The sequence below is a fragment of the Gymnoscopelus microlampas genome (genome assembly GCF_963454915.1).
Source record: "Gymnoscopelus microlampas genome assembly, chromosome: 15".
NCBI lineage: Eukaryota > Metazoa > Chordata > Actinopteri > Myctophiformes > Myctophidae > Gymnoscopelus > Gymnoscopelus microlampas.
Window position 1 is genome coordinate 14,101,367 of NC_139952.1, and position 20,700 is coordinate 14,122,066.

Genomic DNA, 20,700 nt, shown 5'->3' on the forward strand with positions numbered 1-20,700 from the left:
GTCTTATGAATATTGAACCAATGAAAAGTATTAACAAGAGCTTGTGGCTAAATAATAACTACATTGGAACCGATGATGAGAAACAGTGGAATAGAACAAGTAAGACGTAATAACAGTAAACTCTTTTAAAAAGTATTTCTTATGTTCTCTTCTCTATCCACACTGACAGTGGAACAAGCCGAGAGGGAGCCAGCGTGGGTGGGGATGTGGTGGTGGGGGGGTGGGGGGGGCTGCATCCAGTAAGTGGCAGGATTTGACCCTCTGCCATCGAGGGTGCGTGAGGTTTTTGGAGACGAGTGTCTGAACCACTACGCCCTCGGCGGTGTAGAACTAATATCCTTAATACACACACACACACACACACACACACACACACACACACACACACACACACACACACACACACACACACACACACACACACACACACACACACACACACACACACACACACACACACACAGAAAGTCTAAACATGTGGCAGCGACAACAAGCTCACGATGCAACCAGTTTGAGAACAGTTTATTTTTTCTCAAACTTTTTCGTGACAAGGACCCCCAAATGGATATATATTTGGCCGCAAACCCCCCCCCGTCTGAAAATGTTTTGTGCCAGGGACCCCTAGAGGAGAATATTTGTGTTAAAAACTGCAAAATTATTCAAAATGTTTCGCTGTGAGCTTGTATATCTGCTATTTTTTGAATAGGCAATGTGTAAAATATGGATGAAGTGATTAAAATGATTTTGATGCTACAAGATTTTGCTGGGGACCCCCTGGAACCCCCTCAAGGACCCCTGGGGGTCACTTTGAGAACCAATGACCTAGAGACAAAGCGTCTACAATGTTAAAATCCTCCGTGTTAAATGAACTCTGAGTGTAACAAATGTAAATATAAAAGTGTAAAAAATAAAAAAAATGGTCACATGCATTCATTTGTAGACTCTCAGATACAGATTTGAATCTGTTTTGTACACAAGTACAATCCTCTGTGTTAATCTATTCATTTGTAACCGAGTGTGTAATAAATGTTAAGGGTCCATTTGGTTACATTTGTACATTTCGCCCAGAGTTAAAGGAAACACATTATGTAAGGCTGTGTCTCTAGGCCTGACTGAGCCACACTGAGGTGTGTGTGTGTGTGTGTGTGTGTGTGTGTGTGTGTGTGTGTGTGTGTGTGTGTGTGTGTGTGTGTGTGTGTGTGTGCAGCCTGTAGGCGCGTCAAGGACATAATGCAAGTCAATATATTCATCTACAAGCAAACCACACAGTTGTCCCTGGTCCTGTTATGTAGCGTAGACAGACAGAGAGAGAGAGAGAGAGAGAGAGAGAGAGAGAGAGAGAGAGGAAAGTCTTAAGGGAAATCTAGCATACAAGATATATCATGCCACAAGAACAGAATTCATAAACACACACACACACACACACACACACACACACACACACACACACACACACGGCAGAGGAGAATTCCAAATGAGTGAAACCCTCACAAGGGGACAGGGAGAACGGAGTGGGGGGTGCGGGGGGAGTTTAAGACACAGAAATAGACGGGAGGAAATGAAGGGAGGAAAATAGAGGTAGAGAAAGCATAATGTACCTTCCTCTAGTTTTCACCTCCCAAAATCTAGTATTCATGTCACTGTGTGTGTGTGTGTGTGTGTGTGTGTGTGTGTGTGTGTGTGTGTGTGTGTGTGTGTGTGTGTGTGTGTGTGTGTGTGTGTGTGTGTGTGTGTGTGTGTGTGTGTGTGTGTGTGTGTGTGTGTGTCCGTCCGTGCGCTGGGGAGGGTTTAAAGTAAAAATATACACTCGTCATTCCACTCACACACAGTGAGATGGCATAGTCTACTGCGCACGCACGCACGCACGCACACACACACACACACACACAAACAAACACAGCCCCTGGCAATGTTGCTGCCTTGCCAAGAGGTCCTTAGACCGCCAAGGTTGCTATGGTTCTCGGTCAACCCCCCCTGCCCTCTCTTTATCTGACACACACACACACACACACACACACACACACACACACACACACACACACACACACACACACACACACACACACACACACACACACACACACACACACACACACACACACACACACACACACACACACACAGGTGTGACTAGATAACTTGAATGGTAGCGGATTAAAGTATCAGGATTGAGAGATCACTCTGTAATGTGTATGAGTGTTTGCTTGAGCATACAACTGTATGTCTGTGCCATGTGCATGTGTGTGATGTGAATATACACTAACGCAAGGAGGTAAGATGCAAGCTTGAAGGAAGGAGGGAAGGACAGAAGGAAGGAAAGAGACAGACGGAAGGAAGAAAGGAGTGATTTTCTACATGGGATTGTATAGATAAGATTTGTGTTGCTAACTGTATGCATTAGCTAAACAAGGGACAAAGAGTCATTCGTCAGGCACTTGTTTTCTTAACCATTTAAACCCTATGTTGTCTCTGTCGGGTGGAAACCTCATATGTCCAAAACTGGTACTTTTCAGGATTCAGATTCAAAAACAGCAAAAGTAGCAGATCTATAAGATCAAAACGTGTCGCTTCGCACCGCGTTTCGAGCTTGCAAATCTGCTACTTTTGATGCTTTTGTGTGACGCTGTAGTATGATCAAGTAGGGCGTTCATTTACAAAAAAACACAAAAAGTCTAAATATGGAGATAAGAGGTTTCTACCCGACAGCGACGATATACTTAGTTGACCGGAGTCCCCCAGGGCTCTATACTTGACCCTCTCCTGTTTTCACTCTACAGTACACTAAATATCTCCCCCGAAAACAACCGCAGTCACAGTGCGCGATTCTATTTAATGTTAGCCCCAGAATATAGTAAACTCATGATTCTGTTTTTATTTTTTTTACACAGACACCATCGTGCATTTCCTTTTCTCCTCCTCCTCTACTGTTGTTGTTTTGTTTTTTTCTTTAAAATTAAATCAGTCACAATCACCCAGGCATAGGAATGATTGTGTGAATGAAGCCAAAGATAAAGAAGAGGAGGGGAGAGAGAGAGAGAGAGAGAGAGAGAGAGAGAGAATGCCAAGAGAGAGGAAGAAGGGGGAGGCACACACCGGGTTTTCTAATTAACGATTGGTCAGGGGTCAGATGGACATTTAATCTAACCAATCAGCTTCCTAATTACACAAGTGCTGCCAGAATAGTGTATCTTATACATCTGTGCGTGTGTGCGTGCTCGTGTGTGCTTGTGTGCTTGTGTGTGTGTGTGTGTGTGTGTGTGTGTGTGTGTGTGTGTGTGTGTGTGTGTGTGTGTGTGTGTGTGTGTGTGTGTGTGTGTGTAGCTGGCCAGCATTGCGTGTAGAGGTCTTGTTGTAGCAGAATGAACATCTGGCCTCAATATTGGTTCCATGTGTGAACACACACACACACAAACACACGCATACATGCACACATACATGTACATACACACACGCGCGCACACACACACACAGCCTCCAGTAATATGCTCCCGCCTTACACAAAATGGAGAAGGAGAGAAAAAGAGAGCGAGAAAGAGCGAGGGAAAGAGAGAGAGAGGGACAGGCTACATGTGTAATGGATAAAGGAAAAACAGGGAAAAATATATAAAAAGAATGCTCACGCACACACACACTCACTACCCGTCCAGTAGTGTGTGTGTGTGTGTGTGTGTGTGTGTGTGTGTGTGTGTGTGTGTGTGTGTGTGTGTGTGTGTGTGTGTGTAAGTTGATTGTAACAGTAATTGATGTAAACGTCTAAATTACAGCTAGGAGCTAAAATAACCACTGTGTTTTACCGTTGCCATGTCAACATGATGAAAAACACCTGGGCGACCAGTTGGCAGGGAGGACGGAACATCTGTCTCACTGACGCACGGCTGGACCAATCAGACGCTTATCTTGTGTGACCGGCGTGCGTCCGAACCAATGAAATGATTGCTGGAATGAGGCAGCTGTCGTATGTGACAACGCGTCGGTCCCGATTAAAACTTGAAAACCGTTCAGATTATTTGTGAGTATTAGCTGCAGAGGCTGTTGCCAAAAGAAAAAAAAAGGGAATACACCCCTTACGGGTCCATTTTTACAGTTTCACAGTTAAACGAAACAGGATTTTATAGTGGAGAAACGCTATTTAGGATCAAACCTAGTAGAAAGAAGACGGAAACAAACACACACACACACACACACACACACACACACACACACACACACAGCAAACCACACGCAGGACAATCTACCGTGAGCGTTTTAATAGATTGAACAGTTTAATCACTTTTAACCACAAAGAATGTCCTAAATTATTTTCTTTAAATAGCCAATCTACAAGCTTGTAACGCATCGTGATGCAATGCGCTGTGAGCTTGTAGATCTGATATCACCCCTCAAAAATTGGGAACGCCAGGGTTAAAGTGTTTTATGTCCAAACTCGCTGAGAGTATGTGGCTCATCGTTGCCCCAAACCTCATATCTCCATATTTCAACTTTATGTTTTTTGGTCAATTAATGCCCTATACTTAAACCCTCCCATATAAGAGTGTCACGCTAAAGTAGTGAAAACAGCAGATATACAAACTCACAACGCACCGCAATGTGATGCGTTGGGAGTTGTAGATCAGCTAAAAAAAATGTAGAACAAAAAAGGACATACAAGCTTTCCACCCGACAGCAACAAACCCCACCCCGACTAATGCTGCAAAGCAGGTTGACTGAGTTCTGAATCACCCATTTAAAGCAAATCAAAATAGCCCCGTCTCTCCATACACATAAAATACAGGAGGTACAGTGGGATAATTGGCCATTTATTGGCTTGTGTGAGACCCAAAAATCCCACACCACACCGCTGCCTTACTGGTACCAGTATTGTCAGCTGGAATACGTGTGCAGGCTGCGTGGGACGGCCAAATTGAGTCTAAATGCGGTCTGAATGCCGTAATGTATTTTTTTAGGCCAAATGTGATATTCTTGGTAGACAATGAGGCCGCTGTGAACTGCCACTGAGCATAAAGCCACACACAGGTCATAGCTAGAACATATACAGTCCCATTAAGGAAAGACACACATATAGACATGCACTACACACACACTCATCTGCCAATGTATTCTATGCCAATGTCACCACACACACAGACACACACGCACGCATGCACACACAAAACACGTCATAACTACAACAAACAGGCTTTCTGATTAGGTTTCTGTCAAACTAAAGTGGCCTGAATTTCTCGCGCACACATACGCACACACGGCCACACAGACACACACACAGACTTTCCTTCCAGTACGACTGTTTATTTGAGTCTGTGTCCTGATGGGAAATATGTCTGCTAGACAAACAAACCGAGCAGACCAGAGCAGGCCACTCCACGTGTGCACGTGTAAATGTGTGTGTGTGTGTGTGTGTGTGTGTGTGTCTCAGGAAGGGAGAGTGAGAGAGACAGACAGAGAGAACTGGTCCAAGGACTACCAGTAATACTGAGGTCATCTCTCCCAGTTACAGCACACACACGCACGCACGCACGCACGCACGCACGCACGCACGCACGCACGCACGCACGCACACACGCACACACGCACACACGCACACACACACACACACACACACACACACACACACCACTATTCTATAACCTTTGCTTTAATAACACCCAAACCGTTATAAATGATTTGATTCTATTAGCTTCATTTATAATGCAGGCTGGATGGAGTCTTCCTGTGGCTTCAGACCATTAAAGCACCACAGAAGCTCTGTTGTTTATCGTAGGTCACAGCAAGTGACTGGACTTTGGGGGTGGAAAACATACATTAAGACACGGCTGTGCAATAAAGGATTATAGCTACAGCACTAAAAAATGAAATAAATGAATAAAAAAAAACACAAGCAAGCAAATTCTTGGTAACCCATTTGTCTTGTCTCCATTTTTCACTATTACTGCGTGTGTGTATGTGTAAATATATATATATAAATATTTTTTAATTTGTTTTACAAAACAAGCATTAAACAATACCAAAGCATAAGCTATACAATTTCCTGTGGTGGATATAAGGTGATGTTTAATTATTAACACAAGGGATAACAAGCTGAATTCAACTCCAGTTAATTTAATTTCTTTACCACACACACACACACACACACACACACACACACACACACACACACACACACACACACACACACACACACACACACACACACACACACACACACACACACACACACACACACACACACACACACACACACACACACACACACACACACACACACACACTTGCTGGCACCACCAGTGGATGCTATACCTGTATATCGTCTCTGTCGGGTGGAAACATTACCAAAACTGTTACTTTTCAGGATTCAAATTCAAAGAAGTTATTTTACAAAAAAACACAAAAAGTTAGACTATGGCGATAAGAGGTTTCTGCCCTACAGCAAACAGTGTAGGGCAGAACAGGCTAACATGGACTTACACAATAGACACACACATCATACGAAGGAAGCATCGTCATCAGGAACATGGCTGAATTAAAGCTAAAGTAGCTAAAGTTAAGAGTGCTTTAGGGGAATATCAAGAGCGTGTGTGCGTGTGTGTGTGTGTGTGTGTGTGTGTGTGTGTGTGTGCGTGTGTGCGTGCGAGTGTGTGTGTGTCTAACGCGTATGCTCACACGCCTCTAAACATAATTATCTCTGTCAGGCAGCGGAAATGTAAACGAAAAAAAAAAAACTTTAATGAAACTCTACTGTGATGTGCTAAAAGCACACGCTCTCATTTATCTATCTCACTCCATATGTCTCTTTCTACCCCCCCCCCCCCCACTCCCCCCATCATCTCAAAACTCTTAAAAGGAACTGAAAACCTCGTTTTAATATGAATCATATAGGGCGCACCTTGGGGAGAAAATTTGCCAAACATTCGATCTACAAGCTTGCAGTGCGTTGTGAGCTTGTATTCTCAGCAAAGACATTTGGTGTAGAGGGCGGGAAAAAAGGAGGGGACCCTAATAAAAGGTCCATTTGGTTACCAACTCTCCATAATTTAGCTGGGGACCACCTGGAACCCCCTCCACGACCATTGGTGGTCCCCGGACCACTGGTTGAGAACCACTGCTCTACAGAAACAGGAGAGTGTATACTGACCTATGGGGCCACATATCATATACTTACTTACAGTATATGATATCACTGTATTGTCAATTTCCCTCCAGTGCAATGTAACGCTTTGTCTCTAAAAAAAGACGGCTTGACCCTCTGACTTTAGCCGTGTGTTCATTCACATTGTGTCCTTTAAGTGTGTGAATAACCTTTTTGTTGAGTTTGCTCACTTAAAAACAGGTTGGCTCAAACTTCAACCTTCAGTCAAGAACTCCATGTTCCACAAGAGCATAAATATATATATATATATACACTGTATATATACATATATATATATCTCGTCTCTGTCGGTGGAAACCTGATGATATGTCCAAAACAGTACAAAAAAAAAAAAAAAGTTAGAATATGGAGATAGTAGGTTTCTGCCCGACAGCAATGATATATATACACACACACACACACACACACACACACACACACACACACACACACACACATATGTCGAATAGCTGCTGTCATTTTACGGTCAAGTCATCGTACAAAGTGCTCTGACGGTACACTTTGGACATGAAATGCAAATATGTTTCTCTCAAGCGATGAATTCTGATTTAAACCAGGGGAGCAGTGAGGAGTGTGTGAGCCCAGGGCTCCACTGCAGTGTGCAGCCTTGCAGAAAGAGGTATATATGCTATATCCTCTCTCCACACCAAGCAGAGTTCTTTCCATACCTGAATACTGAACAGCAGTGTGAATGTCTTCATTTACCCTGTTTCTCTCTCTCTCTGTGTGTGTGTGTGTGTGTGTGTGTGTGTGTGTGTGTGTGTGTGTGTGTGTGTGTGTGTGTGTGTGTGTGTGTGTGTGTGTGTGTGTGTGTGTCTGTGTGTCTGTGTGTCTGTGCGTCTGTGCGTGTGTGTGTGTGTGTGTGTGTGTGTGTGTATTGATCAATGTGTATAAGACGAGTCATCTACCAAATAGAGGAGGGGAAATGAAAGGAAAAGAATGGAAAAGAGAGACGGAGACAGATCGATGCACAGAAGAATAGCAAGAAGTGTGGGTGCAAGCGGAAACACACACGTACACACACACTTTAAATGAGTAATGACTGGATTTATTTTGCTTCTGTTTTCTCAATCCTTCCCTTTTTTTATCTCTAGTCTGCTTCTCTTCATCCCTCCGTCCCATCCTCACCACTTCCTCTCCAAGTCCTTCTCCTCCTCCTACTTTGGACAGTGACTTTGGATTTCGGAGGAATCAGATTTCCTTTTAACATTAAAAGCTCCATTAGCGTCAAACTCCTCCGTCTAAACTCGCCAACGCGGGGTGTGTGTGTGTGTGTGTGTGTGTGTGCGCTTCAAGATGTGTGCGTGAGTGCACTAAAACTATTTCAGAATCTATCCATGCCCCTCCCTAACCCTGCCCAACGATGAGTCAACCTCACTCTGCGAGTGTGTGTGTGTGTGTGTGTGTGTGTGTGTGTGTGTGTGTGTGTGTGTGTGTGTGTGTGTGTGTGTGTGTGTATCATGGTAACTGAGACCAAAATATTGTCGCGTGAGGAGAGGTGGAGGAATAAATAGCAACAAAGGTCACATCTTGCCAAACTTTTGTTTTTTTATGTTTAAAGTCTTGCGCAACTCCCGTCTTAAAAGACTGTTTGTCTCTATCCCTCCCTATCTCTTTATCTCTATCACCCACCCTCCCTCCCTCCCTCTCTCTCTCTCACACACACACTCTCAGTCTTTCTCTTTCACACCGCCACACCCTGGATAATGAGTCAAGCCCTTGCTGCCCCACCCTGCCTACAGCCTGCCAGCACACACACACACACACACACGCACACACACAAGCTCATATGTGCAAGTCTACTGTCTACAAACGCATGCATGGCCAGTCCAAGTCCTAACACTGTGGATATGTGTGAGCGTACGGGTCCATTTGTACGCTCTCAGAGTTACAGACCTGTATAGGGTACATTTAAAACCCCCCTCAAGGATCCCTGAGGGTCCCTGGATCCCACTTTGAGAACCACTACCCTAACATAAAATCTCTGTCTCTCTTTCGCATACACGCACGCGCACACACACACACACACACACACACACACACACACACACACACACACACACACACACACACACACACACACACACACACACACACACACACACACACACACACACACACACACACACACACACACACACACACACACACACACACGCACACGCACCGTTCTGTCTATTCTGATATATTGTAGTGTGTGATCATCACCAATTAGGCTCTAAGGCATCGGCAGAGCCCAACATCCATCCCTGCCGCTCCCATGATGTCATGATGGCGCAATGCATTCTGGGCCACCAGGAAGAGGAGTAGTAGTATTCTGCCGGTGACACAGGCGGTAACCATAGCAGCCGACACTTTTTGCCTCAAGGTTGCCGTATAACAGGACAGGTTCTCCATGTTCACACAGTTGACAAATGTAAATAAATAAATAAAATAAAAAGTAAATACACAAATAACTGTGTGTGATCAAGGAACCTGTGTGATGGAATTTTATACACAGTCTGTTGACAGTTTGAACGGAATAACAACATCAGAGACTGAATGGGAGAGGAGAGGAGGAGGTGGAGGAAGATGAGAAACACATGAAAGCAACGAATAGGAGGAGATGAAGCAAAGTAAATGTCTTACCCGCAGTAAGGACTGGGACTCCTCTTTAGTTGAACCTCCTTTGGCCTCCTGTCCTCCACTGCTGCCTCCTCCTCCATACTGCTGAGGGGCCATCTGGGTCTGCTTCTCGCCTCCCGCTGCCCTCCCGCCGCCGTACGACTTGGTATCTCCCAAAAACGCCTTGGTGTCTCCCAGGTAAACCATGCCCGGCGAGGCCACGCCCCTCTTCTGCGAGTGCGAGTCGTGATTGGCCGCGGCGAACGGCAGCGAGAGCGGCGAGGGGAAGAGGGAGGGACTCCCGCCGCTGCTGCTGCTGCCGCCTCCTCCTCGGTCCGCCGCCACCCTCTCTCCCCCCACTCGCTCCTTGGGCACCCACAGTAACCCGTGGGCCTGCTCGCCCCCTCGCTCGCCGCCACCTCCTCCCCTGGAGTCTACAAGCGTCCAGCCTTTCTCCCTCTCTCCCCTGTCCTTCTCGTCTCCTCCCTCGCTCTTGACCACGCCCACTCCCACCTCCTCCCGGCCTCCTCCTTCCGCCAGCCTGGCCTCGGGCGGCGCCAGGGAGTAGAGCAGGCGGAGGTCGGCCTTGCTCTCCTCCTTGATGGCCAGGGTGGAGGGCGCCGAGCAGCCGTTGGCCGAGAGCGCCAGCGACGGCGTCATCAGCGAGGTCGCCAGGGAGGTGGCCAACAACGAGCTCGTCGTCAACGAGCTCAACGAGGGGGAGGAGTCCCGGCAGTGAGCGGAGTTGAAGTGGTCGAGCAGGGCCGACGAATCGGGGGCGGTGAAGTCGCAGCGCCGGCAGCGGCAGCAGGCGTGCACGCGCCTAAGGGAGAGAGAGAGAGGGGGACAGAAAGAAAGAGGGAGCGAGGGAGACAGAAATATAGAGGGGGAATGGAACAGAAAAAACATATGGAGAGAGAAAGAGAGACAGAAAGGGAAAGAGGGAAAGGTCGGGGGGTTAAACAGATGTGTAACGGAATAAAAACATTCCACACTGTCCAATTACTGGTGACATTTATTATCTGAGCTGACTTTAAGAATTATCTTAGACAAGATTATCTTTGACAACGGTGGGATGGCGTTGATTCACAGTTGACAGAAAAAAGGATGCACACGGACGTCTGCAGGGTCCATGTGGACATACGGTACTGCATAGTGGAAATATCACTGGGATTGGTATTTTAGTCAAAGAGAGAGTAGTGCCCTCAATACCCTCATACCTGCCGAAACTACTTCTCCAAAGTGAGTGACACCCACAGCCACAACACCAGAGGGAGCGACCATGATCTGGTACCACCCAAATGTAGAACAAACGTGGATAAAGTTCTCATTCAACTAATCAGTCAATGGACCAAAAGTGGGTGTCTGCCTAGGGGCTCTAGTCTAGGCAGTCGTCATTTTTGTGTCCGCAAGGATATGTCCTTGAGACCCGTCCATGGGATACGTCGTCTATAAAATGACTGAGGTTGGTATGGTTTGAGTATAGCCTGGTCCGTCTCCCACAGTCTACCTCAAATCCTAACAGGCTACAACAAGGTGTCAGAGGAGAAAGAAACGGCAGGCTTTGTGTAGGAAGCAAACAGGATTAATTAACTTGAGAAATGTCGCTCCAGAAAATGTGCAGCAGTCTGCATTTAACGCACGATTTTCCACCGCAAAATCGCCCCGGGTTTGGACAACAATGAGCATAGATCACCAAAAGATTCCATCAATCGCTGAAACCACAATCAACGTATCATCCTACATCCCATCCCAACTCTGTAAGGGAGATCATTAAAAAAGGCTAGCAGTGGCCCACAATCTTCAGGACTGTAGTCCACATGATTGACGTGGGAGGAAGCATACTGTACATATTGGGCAAGACGAGCCAGCGGCAAGCTTTGATGGGAAATAAATATATGCTGCTAGCAGCGGAACTGCATTCCAGAGACGCTGCAGAGACACGGACTCTGGCACATGTTCACATATAATTAGACAGAGGAATCAACTTCTTCATGAAGTTGAGTGCCTTCTATTAATAATAGGCATGAATTCACACTGTCACTCTCCACTCTCTCCCTGTATGTAAGTGTGTGTGTGTGTGTGTGTGTGTGTGTGTGTGTGTGTGTGTGTGTGTGTGTGTGTGTGTGTGTGTGTGTGTTCCTCTCCCTTTCCTATGAAACAAATGCATGTCTTCAATATTATCCTCTCTCTGATAAACACCAAGTACTCTCCATTATGTTCCTGAAGCCAGTAAAATGTCTTGTACAATAACGTAAAGTTCTACCATCATAAAAAAAAGAGATGTGTATATTTATCCTGGAATGGCTTAAGCAATATGATTTGGGCTTTTAACAGATAAAAAGCCGTCAATATTGCCAGTGAAAACATATGTCTGCATTTATGTGTGTGTGTGTACCGTTACCTTCTACCTTGTGGAGTTAAACACCTCCAGATGCTGAACAAAGAGACAGTGGCCTCTCTGTTTGTCAGCACCAAACACGCACACGCACAGACAGTCTCGGTCACTCACGCTCTCTCTCTGTCACAGATGCACACAAAACGGTAATCTTCTCTTTCTTTGCTGATCCAGTCCACCTTTCTCCGTGAGTGCTGTCAACAGGCAGCATCTGCCTGACATACTGTACACCCTCAATCAGTCCCTTTCCCAATGGAAAATCAGACACAGGATACGCCAAGTTGATGCAAGCCACGTACTGCACTTTGTCTGTCATATTAATTAAAGTGAAATTTGTTCACTGTGTTCACTGTGTACTGAGGACCTGACAGCACATGACAAAGACACATGTGAGCGGTTTCACGACCACTGACATTTACTAGTTGTCGATTACGTTACATAGTGTATATTGACTGCTGCCAACTAGTGGTTATACTAGTCAACTAGTTGGTGAAACCCCTTTCGACTGCATATTATTCTGTGTGTTTGTGTGTGCGCGCGCATGCACAAACATGTCTGAGGGCACAAATATAACCATTTGAACATGGGTCTCCTGAATGGACGTGGTTGCGCGGCGGTGTCGCCCAACGAAAGTAGCAGATCTACAAGCTCAACACATCACAGCGTGACGTGTTGTGAGCTTGTAGATCTGCTATTCATGGTGTGTGATACCTTGCGTGCAACTAAGTATAACCCAGCGTTCACTCTGCTACATTCACTAAACTAGCATTAACCCCTTTGCCTTCCAGCCCACCGGGAAATATGGGCGAGCCCCCGATTTTACCACCTGGATTTGAACCTGGATCTACCGCAATGGAACCCAAACATCTACCTTTCATCCAAAGGTTAATCTCCCCAAAAGCCAAGGGTGACAACAGGTATCAGGTAGAGCAACTCTGCTATACATGTACAAGTGTGTTTAAAGTTCAAGCTGAAGGCTGGGTTGTGTGTGTAGCAGTATGTTAAAGACATTTCAGTTTCTACTTCACATATGCGAATGCTGCAACAAGGCCATCAATAGATTCGGGTCAGGCAGCCATGGAGTTAGTCAGTCAGTCAGTAGGGCTGTCACGAATAGGAATTTTTACTTGACAATTAATTGTCGCTCAAGTAATTGCGATGTCGTTGAAGATTGAAACATTATGAATACAAATTACATTTCTGTTTGGCTTCGTAAACAAAAGGTGCACAGGGCAGATATGACAAATAACTTACATAATTGAATAATTTTATACTTAAAAAAAAACATGTGATGCGTTTTGAGCTTGTAGATCGGCTATTTCCACTATTTTTGAAAATGTTTGAAAACATACTTTACATTTTTAACATGGAAATGTTTATGACGATTATGCAAAAAGCATTTGCGATTATCTAAAATAATTGTGATTAGACAATTATGTAATAATTGTGATCAGTCAGTCAGTCAGTCAGTCAGCCAGTCAGACAGACAGACAGCCAGACAGATCAGGTCAGGCAGTCAGCCAGTAAAACAGACTGTCAGTCATGTCAGCCAGGCAGTGATCCAATGTTTTGTTAACAGAGCTCGGAATTGAGACTCTAGAAGGCGTCTTTGGCTGCATCTGTGGGAAGATCTATGCAAACACTGTAAAATGTGTTAATCTGATCTCTGAGATTGTAACCAAATCCATCCACTCTCTGAGTTACAAATGGATGAATTAAAACTGCAATCCGTAACTTTCATGTACTCCCAGTGATCTGAACCTGCGTCACGGCACGAGCGCAGAAACGTCTACTGGGAATGGGAAGCTCACTGAGGCAGAAGATGAATTGCAATTTGCAATGCCCCTTGTCAACCAGTTACCAGTAGTTGTCCTACCCAAGTCAAAGAGTCCCTAAGAGTCCAATCTTAATTACTTGCTGTCAAACAATAATGTAATGCATGATTACATCGTCAGGTACTACTAATTTCAACCAACAATAGGATGACTGGCTGATTCATTATGCTAGACCCTACAGGGCGGTGCCCTAGAAATAAATGGTGCATGTAGATAGCGCCTTTATCCAAGGTGCTTTGCAATGATTGTGCATTACATTCACCCATTCACACACACATTCATACACCGATGGTGGAGGAAACCATGCAAGGTACCAACCTGCTCATCGGGAGCAATTAGGGGTTCAGCGTCTTGCTCAAGGACATTTCGATACTAACTCTGGGCAAGCCCGGGATCGAACTGGGAACTTTCCGGTTCCCAAGCGGCCGCTCTGCCTCCTGAGCCACTGCCGCCCCGAAGTTCGGTATTGTTCAAAGTTAAAACAAAACATATGTAACTACAATAAATTATAATAAAAACAAATCAAGGACATTTTTGTATCGAAAATTATAGAACCGTGACACCAAAATATCAAACCAAACCGTGAATTTTGTGTACTGTTCGGCATTCAGAATTGGAGTTTATTGCTTTATGAAGTGCTTTTGTGGCCATGCTATCCTCATCAAACCTACAGGGTAAAGCATCTCGGCAACCTTTTCAAAGTCATTCCGCAAGAGAAATCAATTCAAAGTCAGCGGTGAGTAGCAAAATGGAATGTTTTACTTTGAATGCGCCAAAGTCTTTGTAACGTCTTCTTTACAATGCGAGTGCAGAGAAAATGGAGACAAAATGTGTTATTTGTGCGCTTGAGAACCCAGCCTGCTACCAGGTGTTCTGTGTGTTTACCACATACCACAGTGGGACCCTGTGCTTTAGTGTGGAACAAACAAAAACCATGCAGCTTGTCACCAGTTTTCTTCAATTTAACACCAAGTCGTTTGCAATTAAATCACAATTTCTTGTTGTTTATTTATGCTTATACATTTTGTCAGCTTGTCTCCGTCTATAATTTCAGGTGAGGTTGATCTCAGAAGCCACTGTGAAACTGTCTTCATTATAGTTTTATTTGATTTGCACTCCAAATAACAAGGACTGTTGTTCTCACCTTCACCACCCCTCTCTCACCCTCTCTCTCTCTCCTCCTTCCCTCATTCTCTCTTCTCTCCTAGATATATATCAAACGTTTAAATCTTTTCATCGATTTGTAGCAGAAATCTCAGTAAGATGCCTGTGTCAAATTGTAATTTATCTGTACTCGAGTGCGTGTGTGTGTGCGTGCGTGCGTATGTGTGAGAATATATCAAATAGGCCTGATTTGTACTGTATGTGTGTGTGTGCATGTGTGTGTGTGCATGTGTGTGCATGCGCGCGTGTGTAATTTGTACCTTATGACATCAGACTCCCAGCACTATGCTCCAGTGCTCTGGGTCAATACTCAAATAGCGGACAACATTTAAAACATCTATCTGTCTCTTGTTCATTCTCTCTCTCTCTCTCTAATGCTGTGTCTCTCTCCATGGCAACCCCCCACCCACTCCATCCATCTTTCTTCACCCGTCTCTCCATATCGTGTTCCTTCTATCACTTGTGCAAATCCACAACATAAATAAGTGGTGTGTGTGTGTGTGTGTGTGTGTGTGTGTGTGTGTGTGTGTGTGTGTGTGTGTGTGTGTGTGTGTGTGTGTGTGTGTGTGTGTGTGTGTGTGTGTGTGTGTGTGTGTGTGATTTCTCTATGCTGCTGGCGGTCTGTGAAACAGAGGCTGCCTTATGTAGCAGGCCACACACACACACCTTCATATACAGGCAAGCACATAACCATGATCGCCGTCTTACGCATTCACAAGCACACACAACGTCATATGGGCAGATCATCACTCACTCGCTTAGTCGCTTTCCCATCCTTTCACACACACACACACACACACACACACACACACACACACACACACACACACACACACACACACACACACACACACACACACACACACACACACACACACACACACATACATAAACACACACACACACACACACACACACACACACAGCTCAGTGCACTGACTAGATGTTTAAAGGTTCCACACCAGTGAGCTGATCCTCTCCAGGAGAAGAAGCTGCTCTGGGGAGTTTTTTTAATCAAATAGTAATTCAAATAGTACTTCTAATAGTAGTGGTAGCAGCAGCAGCAGCAGCAGCTGTAGCGCGTGTTTGTGTGTGTGTGTGTGTGTGTGTGTGTGTGTGTGTGCGTGCGTGCGTGCGTGCGTGCGTGCGTGCGTGCGTGCGTGCGTGCGTGCGTGCGTGCGTGCGTGCGTGCGTGCGTGCGTGCGTGCGTGCGTGCGTGCGTGCGTGCGTGCGTGCGTGCGTGGACAGTCATTTCCTCTAATGAAGGCGCAGAACAGCGCCATCAGCTGACCATCAGATATAGTGATGAAAAGGTTTGAGAACCACTGATATTATAGCAACATACAGTTTTCAGAAAACTGTTTAGAATAAATTAGCGTTCCCAGATTGAATGTAACATTCCTGGATGGAAACCGGTAAAACAAGCGCGCACAGAGAAACGTGCTTGGATCTCACCGCAAGCAATCCCCATCTCTGCTGCACATACTGTACCACCCACACAGACATACTGTATTGTATACACAGAGGGACATTCTGTAGGAGAGTCATCCAATTAACTACAACATTTACCCATTGACTGTAAATGGAGCGCTGACTCATTCAATAACTGAGTGTAACATTCGATCAGTGACTGGCTGAATGGCTGTGACATTGAATAACTTGATTACGCATGTGAATGTGGGCTTATTGAATTCAAGACGGGAACTGTCTCTTCCCTGACTTTGAAGGCTTTAATTGTATTTATTTATGCTTTTCTGTGACTTTTTTTTGTCTTTTACAAATATGACAGGCAGACGCTCAAGCACTTCACTTTAAAAGGTGTTTTCAAACGGAATGTTTTGCGGGAATCATTTCAGTCTTCTCGAGCCGACAGTGCGTCCTTTATACCTTTTGAAGTCTCTGACGCCTGCTGTTGCCAAGAAATGGTCTTTGAATAAAATAAATTAAACACACACCCACACACACACACACACACACACACACACACACACACACACACACTCTTACCTGTAGTGTCTGAATATCTCCTCTTCCACTTCTGTGATGAAGTGACACTTTGTACACGAGTACTCCCCCTCCCCGCCCCCTCCGTCCTTCTCTCTCCCCACCTCCTCCTCGGCCTTGACGTGAGGTGGCGCCCCCTTTAGGCTGGCGAGGGTATGGCAGCTTTCGTAGTGTTGCAGCAACACGTCGATGTCAGCGGTGGCGAACGCACACTGGTCACAGAGGTGGGTGACCCCTAGGAGCAGAGAAACAAGGGTGGGGGGGGTCAGCATGACCGGGGATACAAAAATCGAGCAGTGATTCTCAACTTGTGGGTCGGGGGCCACTGGTGGGCCGCGAGGGTATTGCAAGTGGGCTCCCAAATAATTGGCAAAACACAACGATTGTAATGATAATATAATATAAGAATAATAAAAATTAAAAAAAAATGAGGAAAGGTATTTTAAAATTTTAAACACAGAAAAATGTGTTTTCTTTGCGATACTGATAAATAGGCTCCGCATTGATCCAAGTTGGAACACAATCGCAGCTCGATTCTTTCTTTGAATATAGATTACTACAGAGCATTTAATCCAGTAAGACCGGGAAACTATCAGTGTCATGTTTCGGTTTCTTTGTGCTATTCAAAAATAGCAGATCTACAAGCTCATAGCACGGAACTGAATGCCGGGCTATGAGCTTGTAGATCTACTATTTTTGAAAATGCAAATCTTTGAATATATATATATTTGTAAGCAAACAAACAAGCAAACTTAAATCTTTGCTTCTGGGGATCCCTAGAACTAAATATTTTGAGACGGGGGTCCGTGGCCAAATACATATAATTTTGGGGGTCCTTGACATGAAAAAGTTAGAGAAGCAGTGTTTCAGAAAACTGTTAGGATTTAGAATCGGCCTCAGGTCTTAATGGATTAATCACTATAATAATTGATATTGTCACAATACGATATTATAGTCACAAAATCAAGTATTGTCTGGTATATTCGGTCAAAAGTATTGTAGATACTGTAGATATTGTAGGAACAGGAAATCAAGGAGGGGGCCAGGCCATATCAACATTTCTAAAGCCCCCCCCCCCCCCATATGACCATTTAACACGGCAGCCGCGTGCATTTTCAGAGCATGTTCCCACTTCGATCAATGGAAGTAGTATACTTTTAGGTTCTATTTATTGGTATCACGATGAAAACAAAGAAAATACCATTTCATATTAATCTTTCTAAATATTCATGTTATATCAACATTAAAATGTTAAAGTGTTTGGCCAATCATCTGGGGTGGGCCCCCAGATGATTGGCCAAACACTTTAACATTTTAATTGCAGTATTTTAATTGCAGTATCCTCACGGCCCACATGGTTGAGAACCAGTGGCCTATGTCGTCCAGCCATGACAGTTGAGTCACCTCTAGGATTAGGCGGCGTTACGCTGGGCGAGGTGGCAGCACCGGGTTTGGAACCCATGGCGTCCTGTGGTTTGGTGGTTTGAGGGAACTTGGAACAGCATTTGGGACAGGTGGGCTTCCGACAGGCAAACGGGTGAGATACCTACAAAGACAATAACACACATTTTATTCACTCTAATTTAATGTCAAAGCACATATTTGGTTTGTAGCCAGAAAACGGATTAAAACTTGACTTAATTTGGCTTTCTGCTCAGTAAAATAAAACCCTACCAGTCGTGACATTACTCTGGATATGACTTAATTGTTTCCTAAATGTGTTTTCTTAATGTGGTTGTGTGTGTGTGTGTGTGTGTGTGTGTGTGTGTGTGTGTGTGTGTGTGTGTGTGTGCGCGCGCGCGTGTGTGCGTGCGTGCGCGTGTAAAGGAATCTAATATAGACTTGTGTTTTTTTTTCTCCTCAAATATATTTCCTATTGGTTTCATAGTTTCTTTGATAACAATAAAGAACAATGGCACTTTAAAATAGTTAATAATTCTCTTCTTTCTCCCAGTTATTTAATCGCTCATTTGACCGTGGGGACAGCAGACTTATGTACTGTAGTTAGGCAGTTCTGCTGCTAATACAACCACCATCAACAAGTATAATTATTATTACGACCAGTACTGGTGGTGTAATTCCTTTTTACTACTTTTACTACTTACTTATTTATTCTCCTCCACTTTGCTTTTCCTAGTATATACAGGCAGTAAAATCCAGAGCCTTAAGGGTCATTTTTTACACTTTCAGAGTTAATTAACAATTAATGTGTAAATGGTAAATGATGCATTTATATATAGCACCTTTCTCCAAAGCGCACATTCACCCATTCCCACACCGAAGGTGGAGGAAACCATGCAAGGCACAAACCTGCACATTAAGAGCAATTATGGGTTAAGTGTTGCGCTAAAACAGTGGTTTTCAACCTTTTTCATATCAAGGTCCATTATTTATTCGGCATTTGAGCCACAGACCACCATTTGATGAGATTTAGCCTCTCAGACCCAAGACTTAGAATGTTTTGTTATCGTTGTTGTTATCGTTGGCTACGATTTTGTCCACAATTCCATGCTGTAGTGATGTTGGTACCATAGGAGAGATAACAGGCAAATGTTGATCAAAATAACAATTATTTAATTAAGTAATGCAGATGTTTAACAATAATTTAACTCTTGAGAGTGTAAAATGAAACCGTTTAACTTTTACACTCTCAAGAGTTAAAGATCTATAAGGGTCCATTTGGTTACCAACTCTCCATCATTTAGCTGGGGACCACCTGGAAACCCCTCAAGGACCACTGGTGGTCCCCGGACCATTGGTTGAGAACCACTGTGCTAAAAATACACCTTGACACAAACAGCAAGGGACGACGTTTGTGCCGCTAAGCCAGTAAAGAATGGAACGACTCGCATCGTTCCCGACATGCATGGGTGTCCCAAATAGGTCCTAATAATAATAATTCTAATAATAATCTGACCTCTCCCAGGTGTTTCTGGGGCTGACAGAGTCCCTGTGGACAGTACATGCAGTGCTGGATGCAGCATCTGTGGATTGCGTGGTTGTGCTGGTAGTGCAGTAGCAGCGGCGCCACCACGATCACGTCCGCACTGTGGGCCATGGAGTAGCGGAAATCACACAGCTGACAGTTGTAACTGGTCACCACCGCCTCCGAGTCGCCGCCGGCCGCCTCTCCTAGAAGCCGGGAGACAAAACAAAACAGAAGGGTCAATGATATCACAATTCTAGGAGGGGGGGGGGGGGGGGGGGGGGGGGCAAGTAGAACCGTAGAAGTACGAGTTAAGCAGCGTCATAAATTATAAAACACAACAAAGTGTGGAGCCACGTACCAGCTGTTAGCGAAGCCTTGTACCGTGTAATTGCATTACAGTGTATTATGAACACAGTCAAAGACCATGTTGAACAATGTAGAACAGTGATTCTCAACCTTTTTTTGGGGGGGGGGGGGGTCCCGTGAGGATACTGCAAGTGGGGACCCAAATAATTGGCAAAACACTAATATTTTAATGATAATATAATATTAATATATTTATAAGTATTTTTGGTTACTTAAAAAAAAAGAAAATCAAATAATTTCGAGATTTACTAATGGG

General features: G+C 44.6%; 1 protein-coding gene across 4 annotated transcripts in view; it reads right to left on the reverse strand.

Moving 5' to 3' along the window:
* trps1 (trichorhinophalangeal syndrome I) overlaps window positions 1–20,700 on the reverse strand; it is a 179,489-nt gene that overhangs the window by 68,052 nt on the left and 90,737 nt on the right. For all 4 annotated transcript variants that reach the window (XM_084081050.1, XM_084081051.1, XM_084081048.1 and 1 more), the window contains 4 exons: window positions 20,067–20,281; window positions 18,554–18,695; window positions 17,153–17,384; window positions 9,773–10,571 (listed from right to left, as the gene is read on the reverse strand). In XM_084081050.1, the coding sequence (XP_083937176.1) occupies window positions 9,773–10,571; window positions 17,153–17,384; window positions 18,554–18,695; window positions 20,067–20,281 (1,388 nt within the window). The remainder of the gene's footprint in view (window positions 1–9,772; window positions 10,572–17,152; window positions 17,385–18,553; window positions 18,696–20,066; window positions 20,282–20,700) is intronic.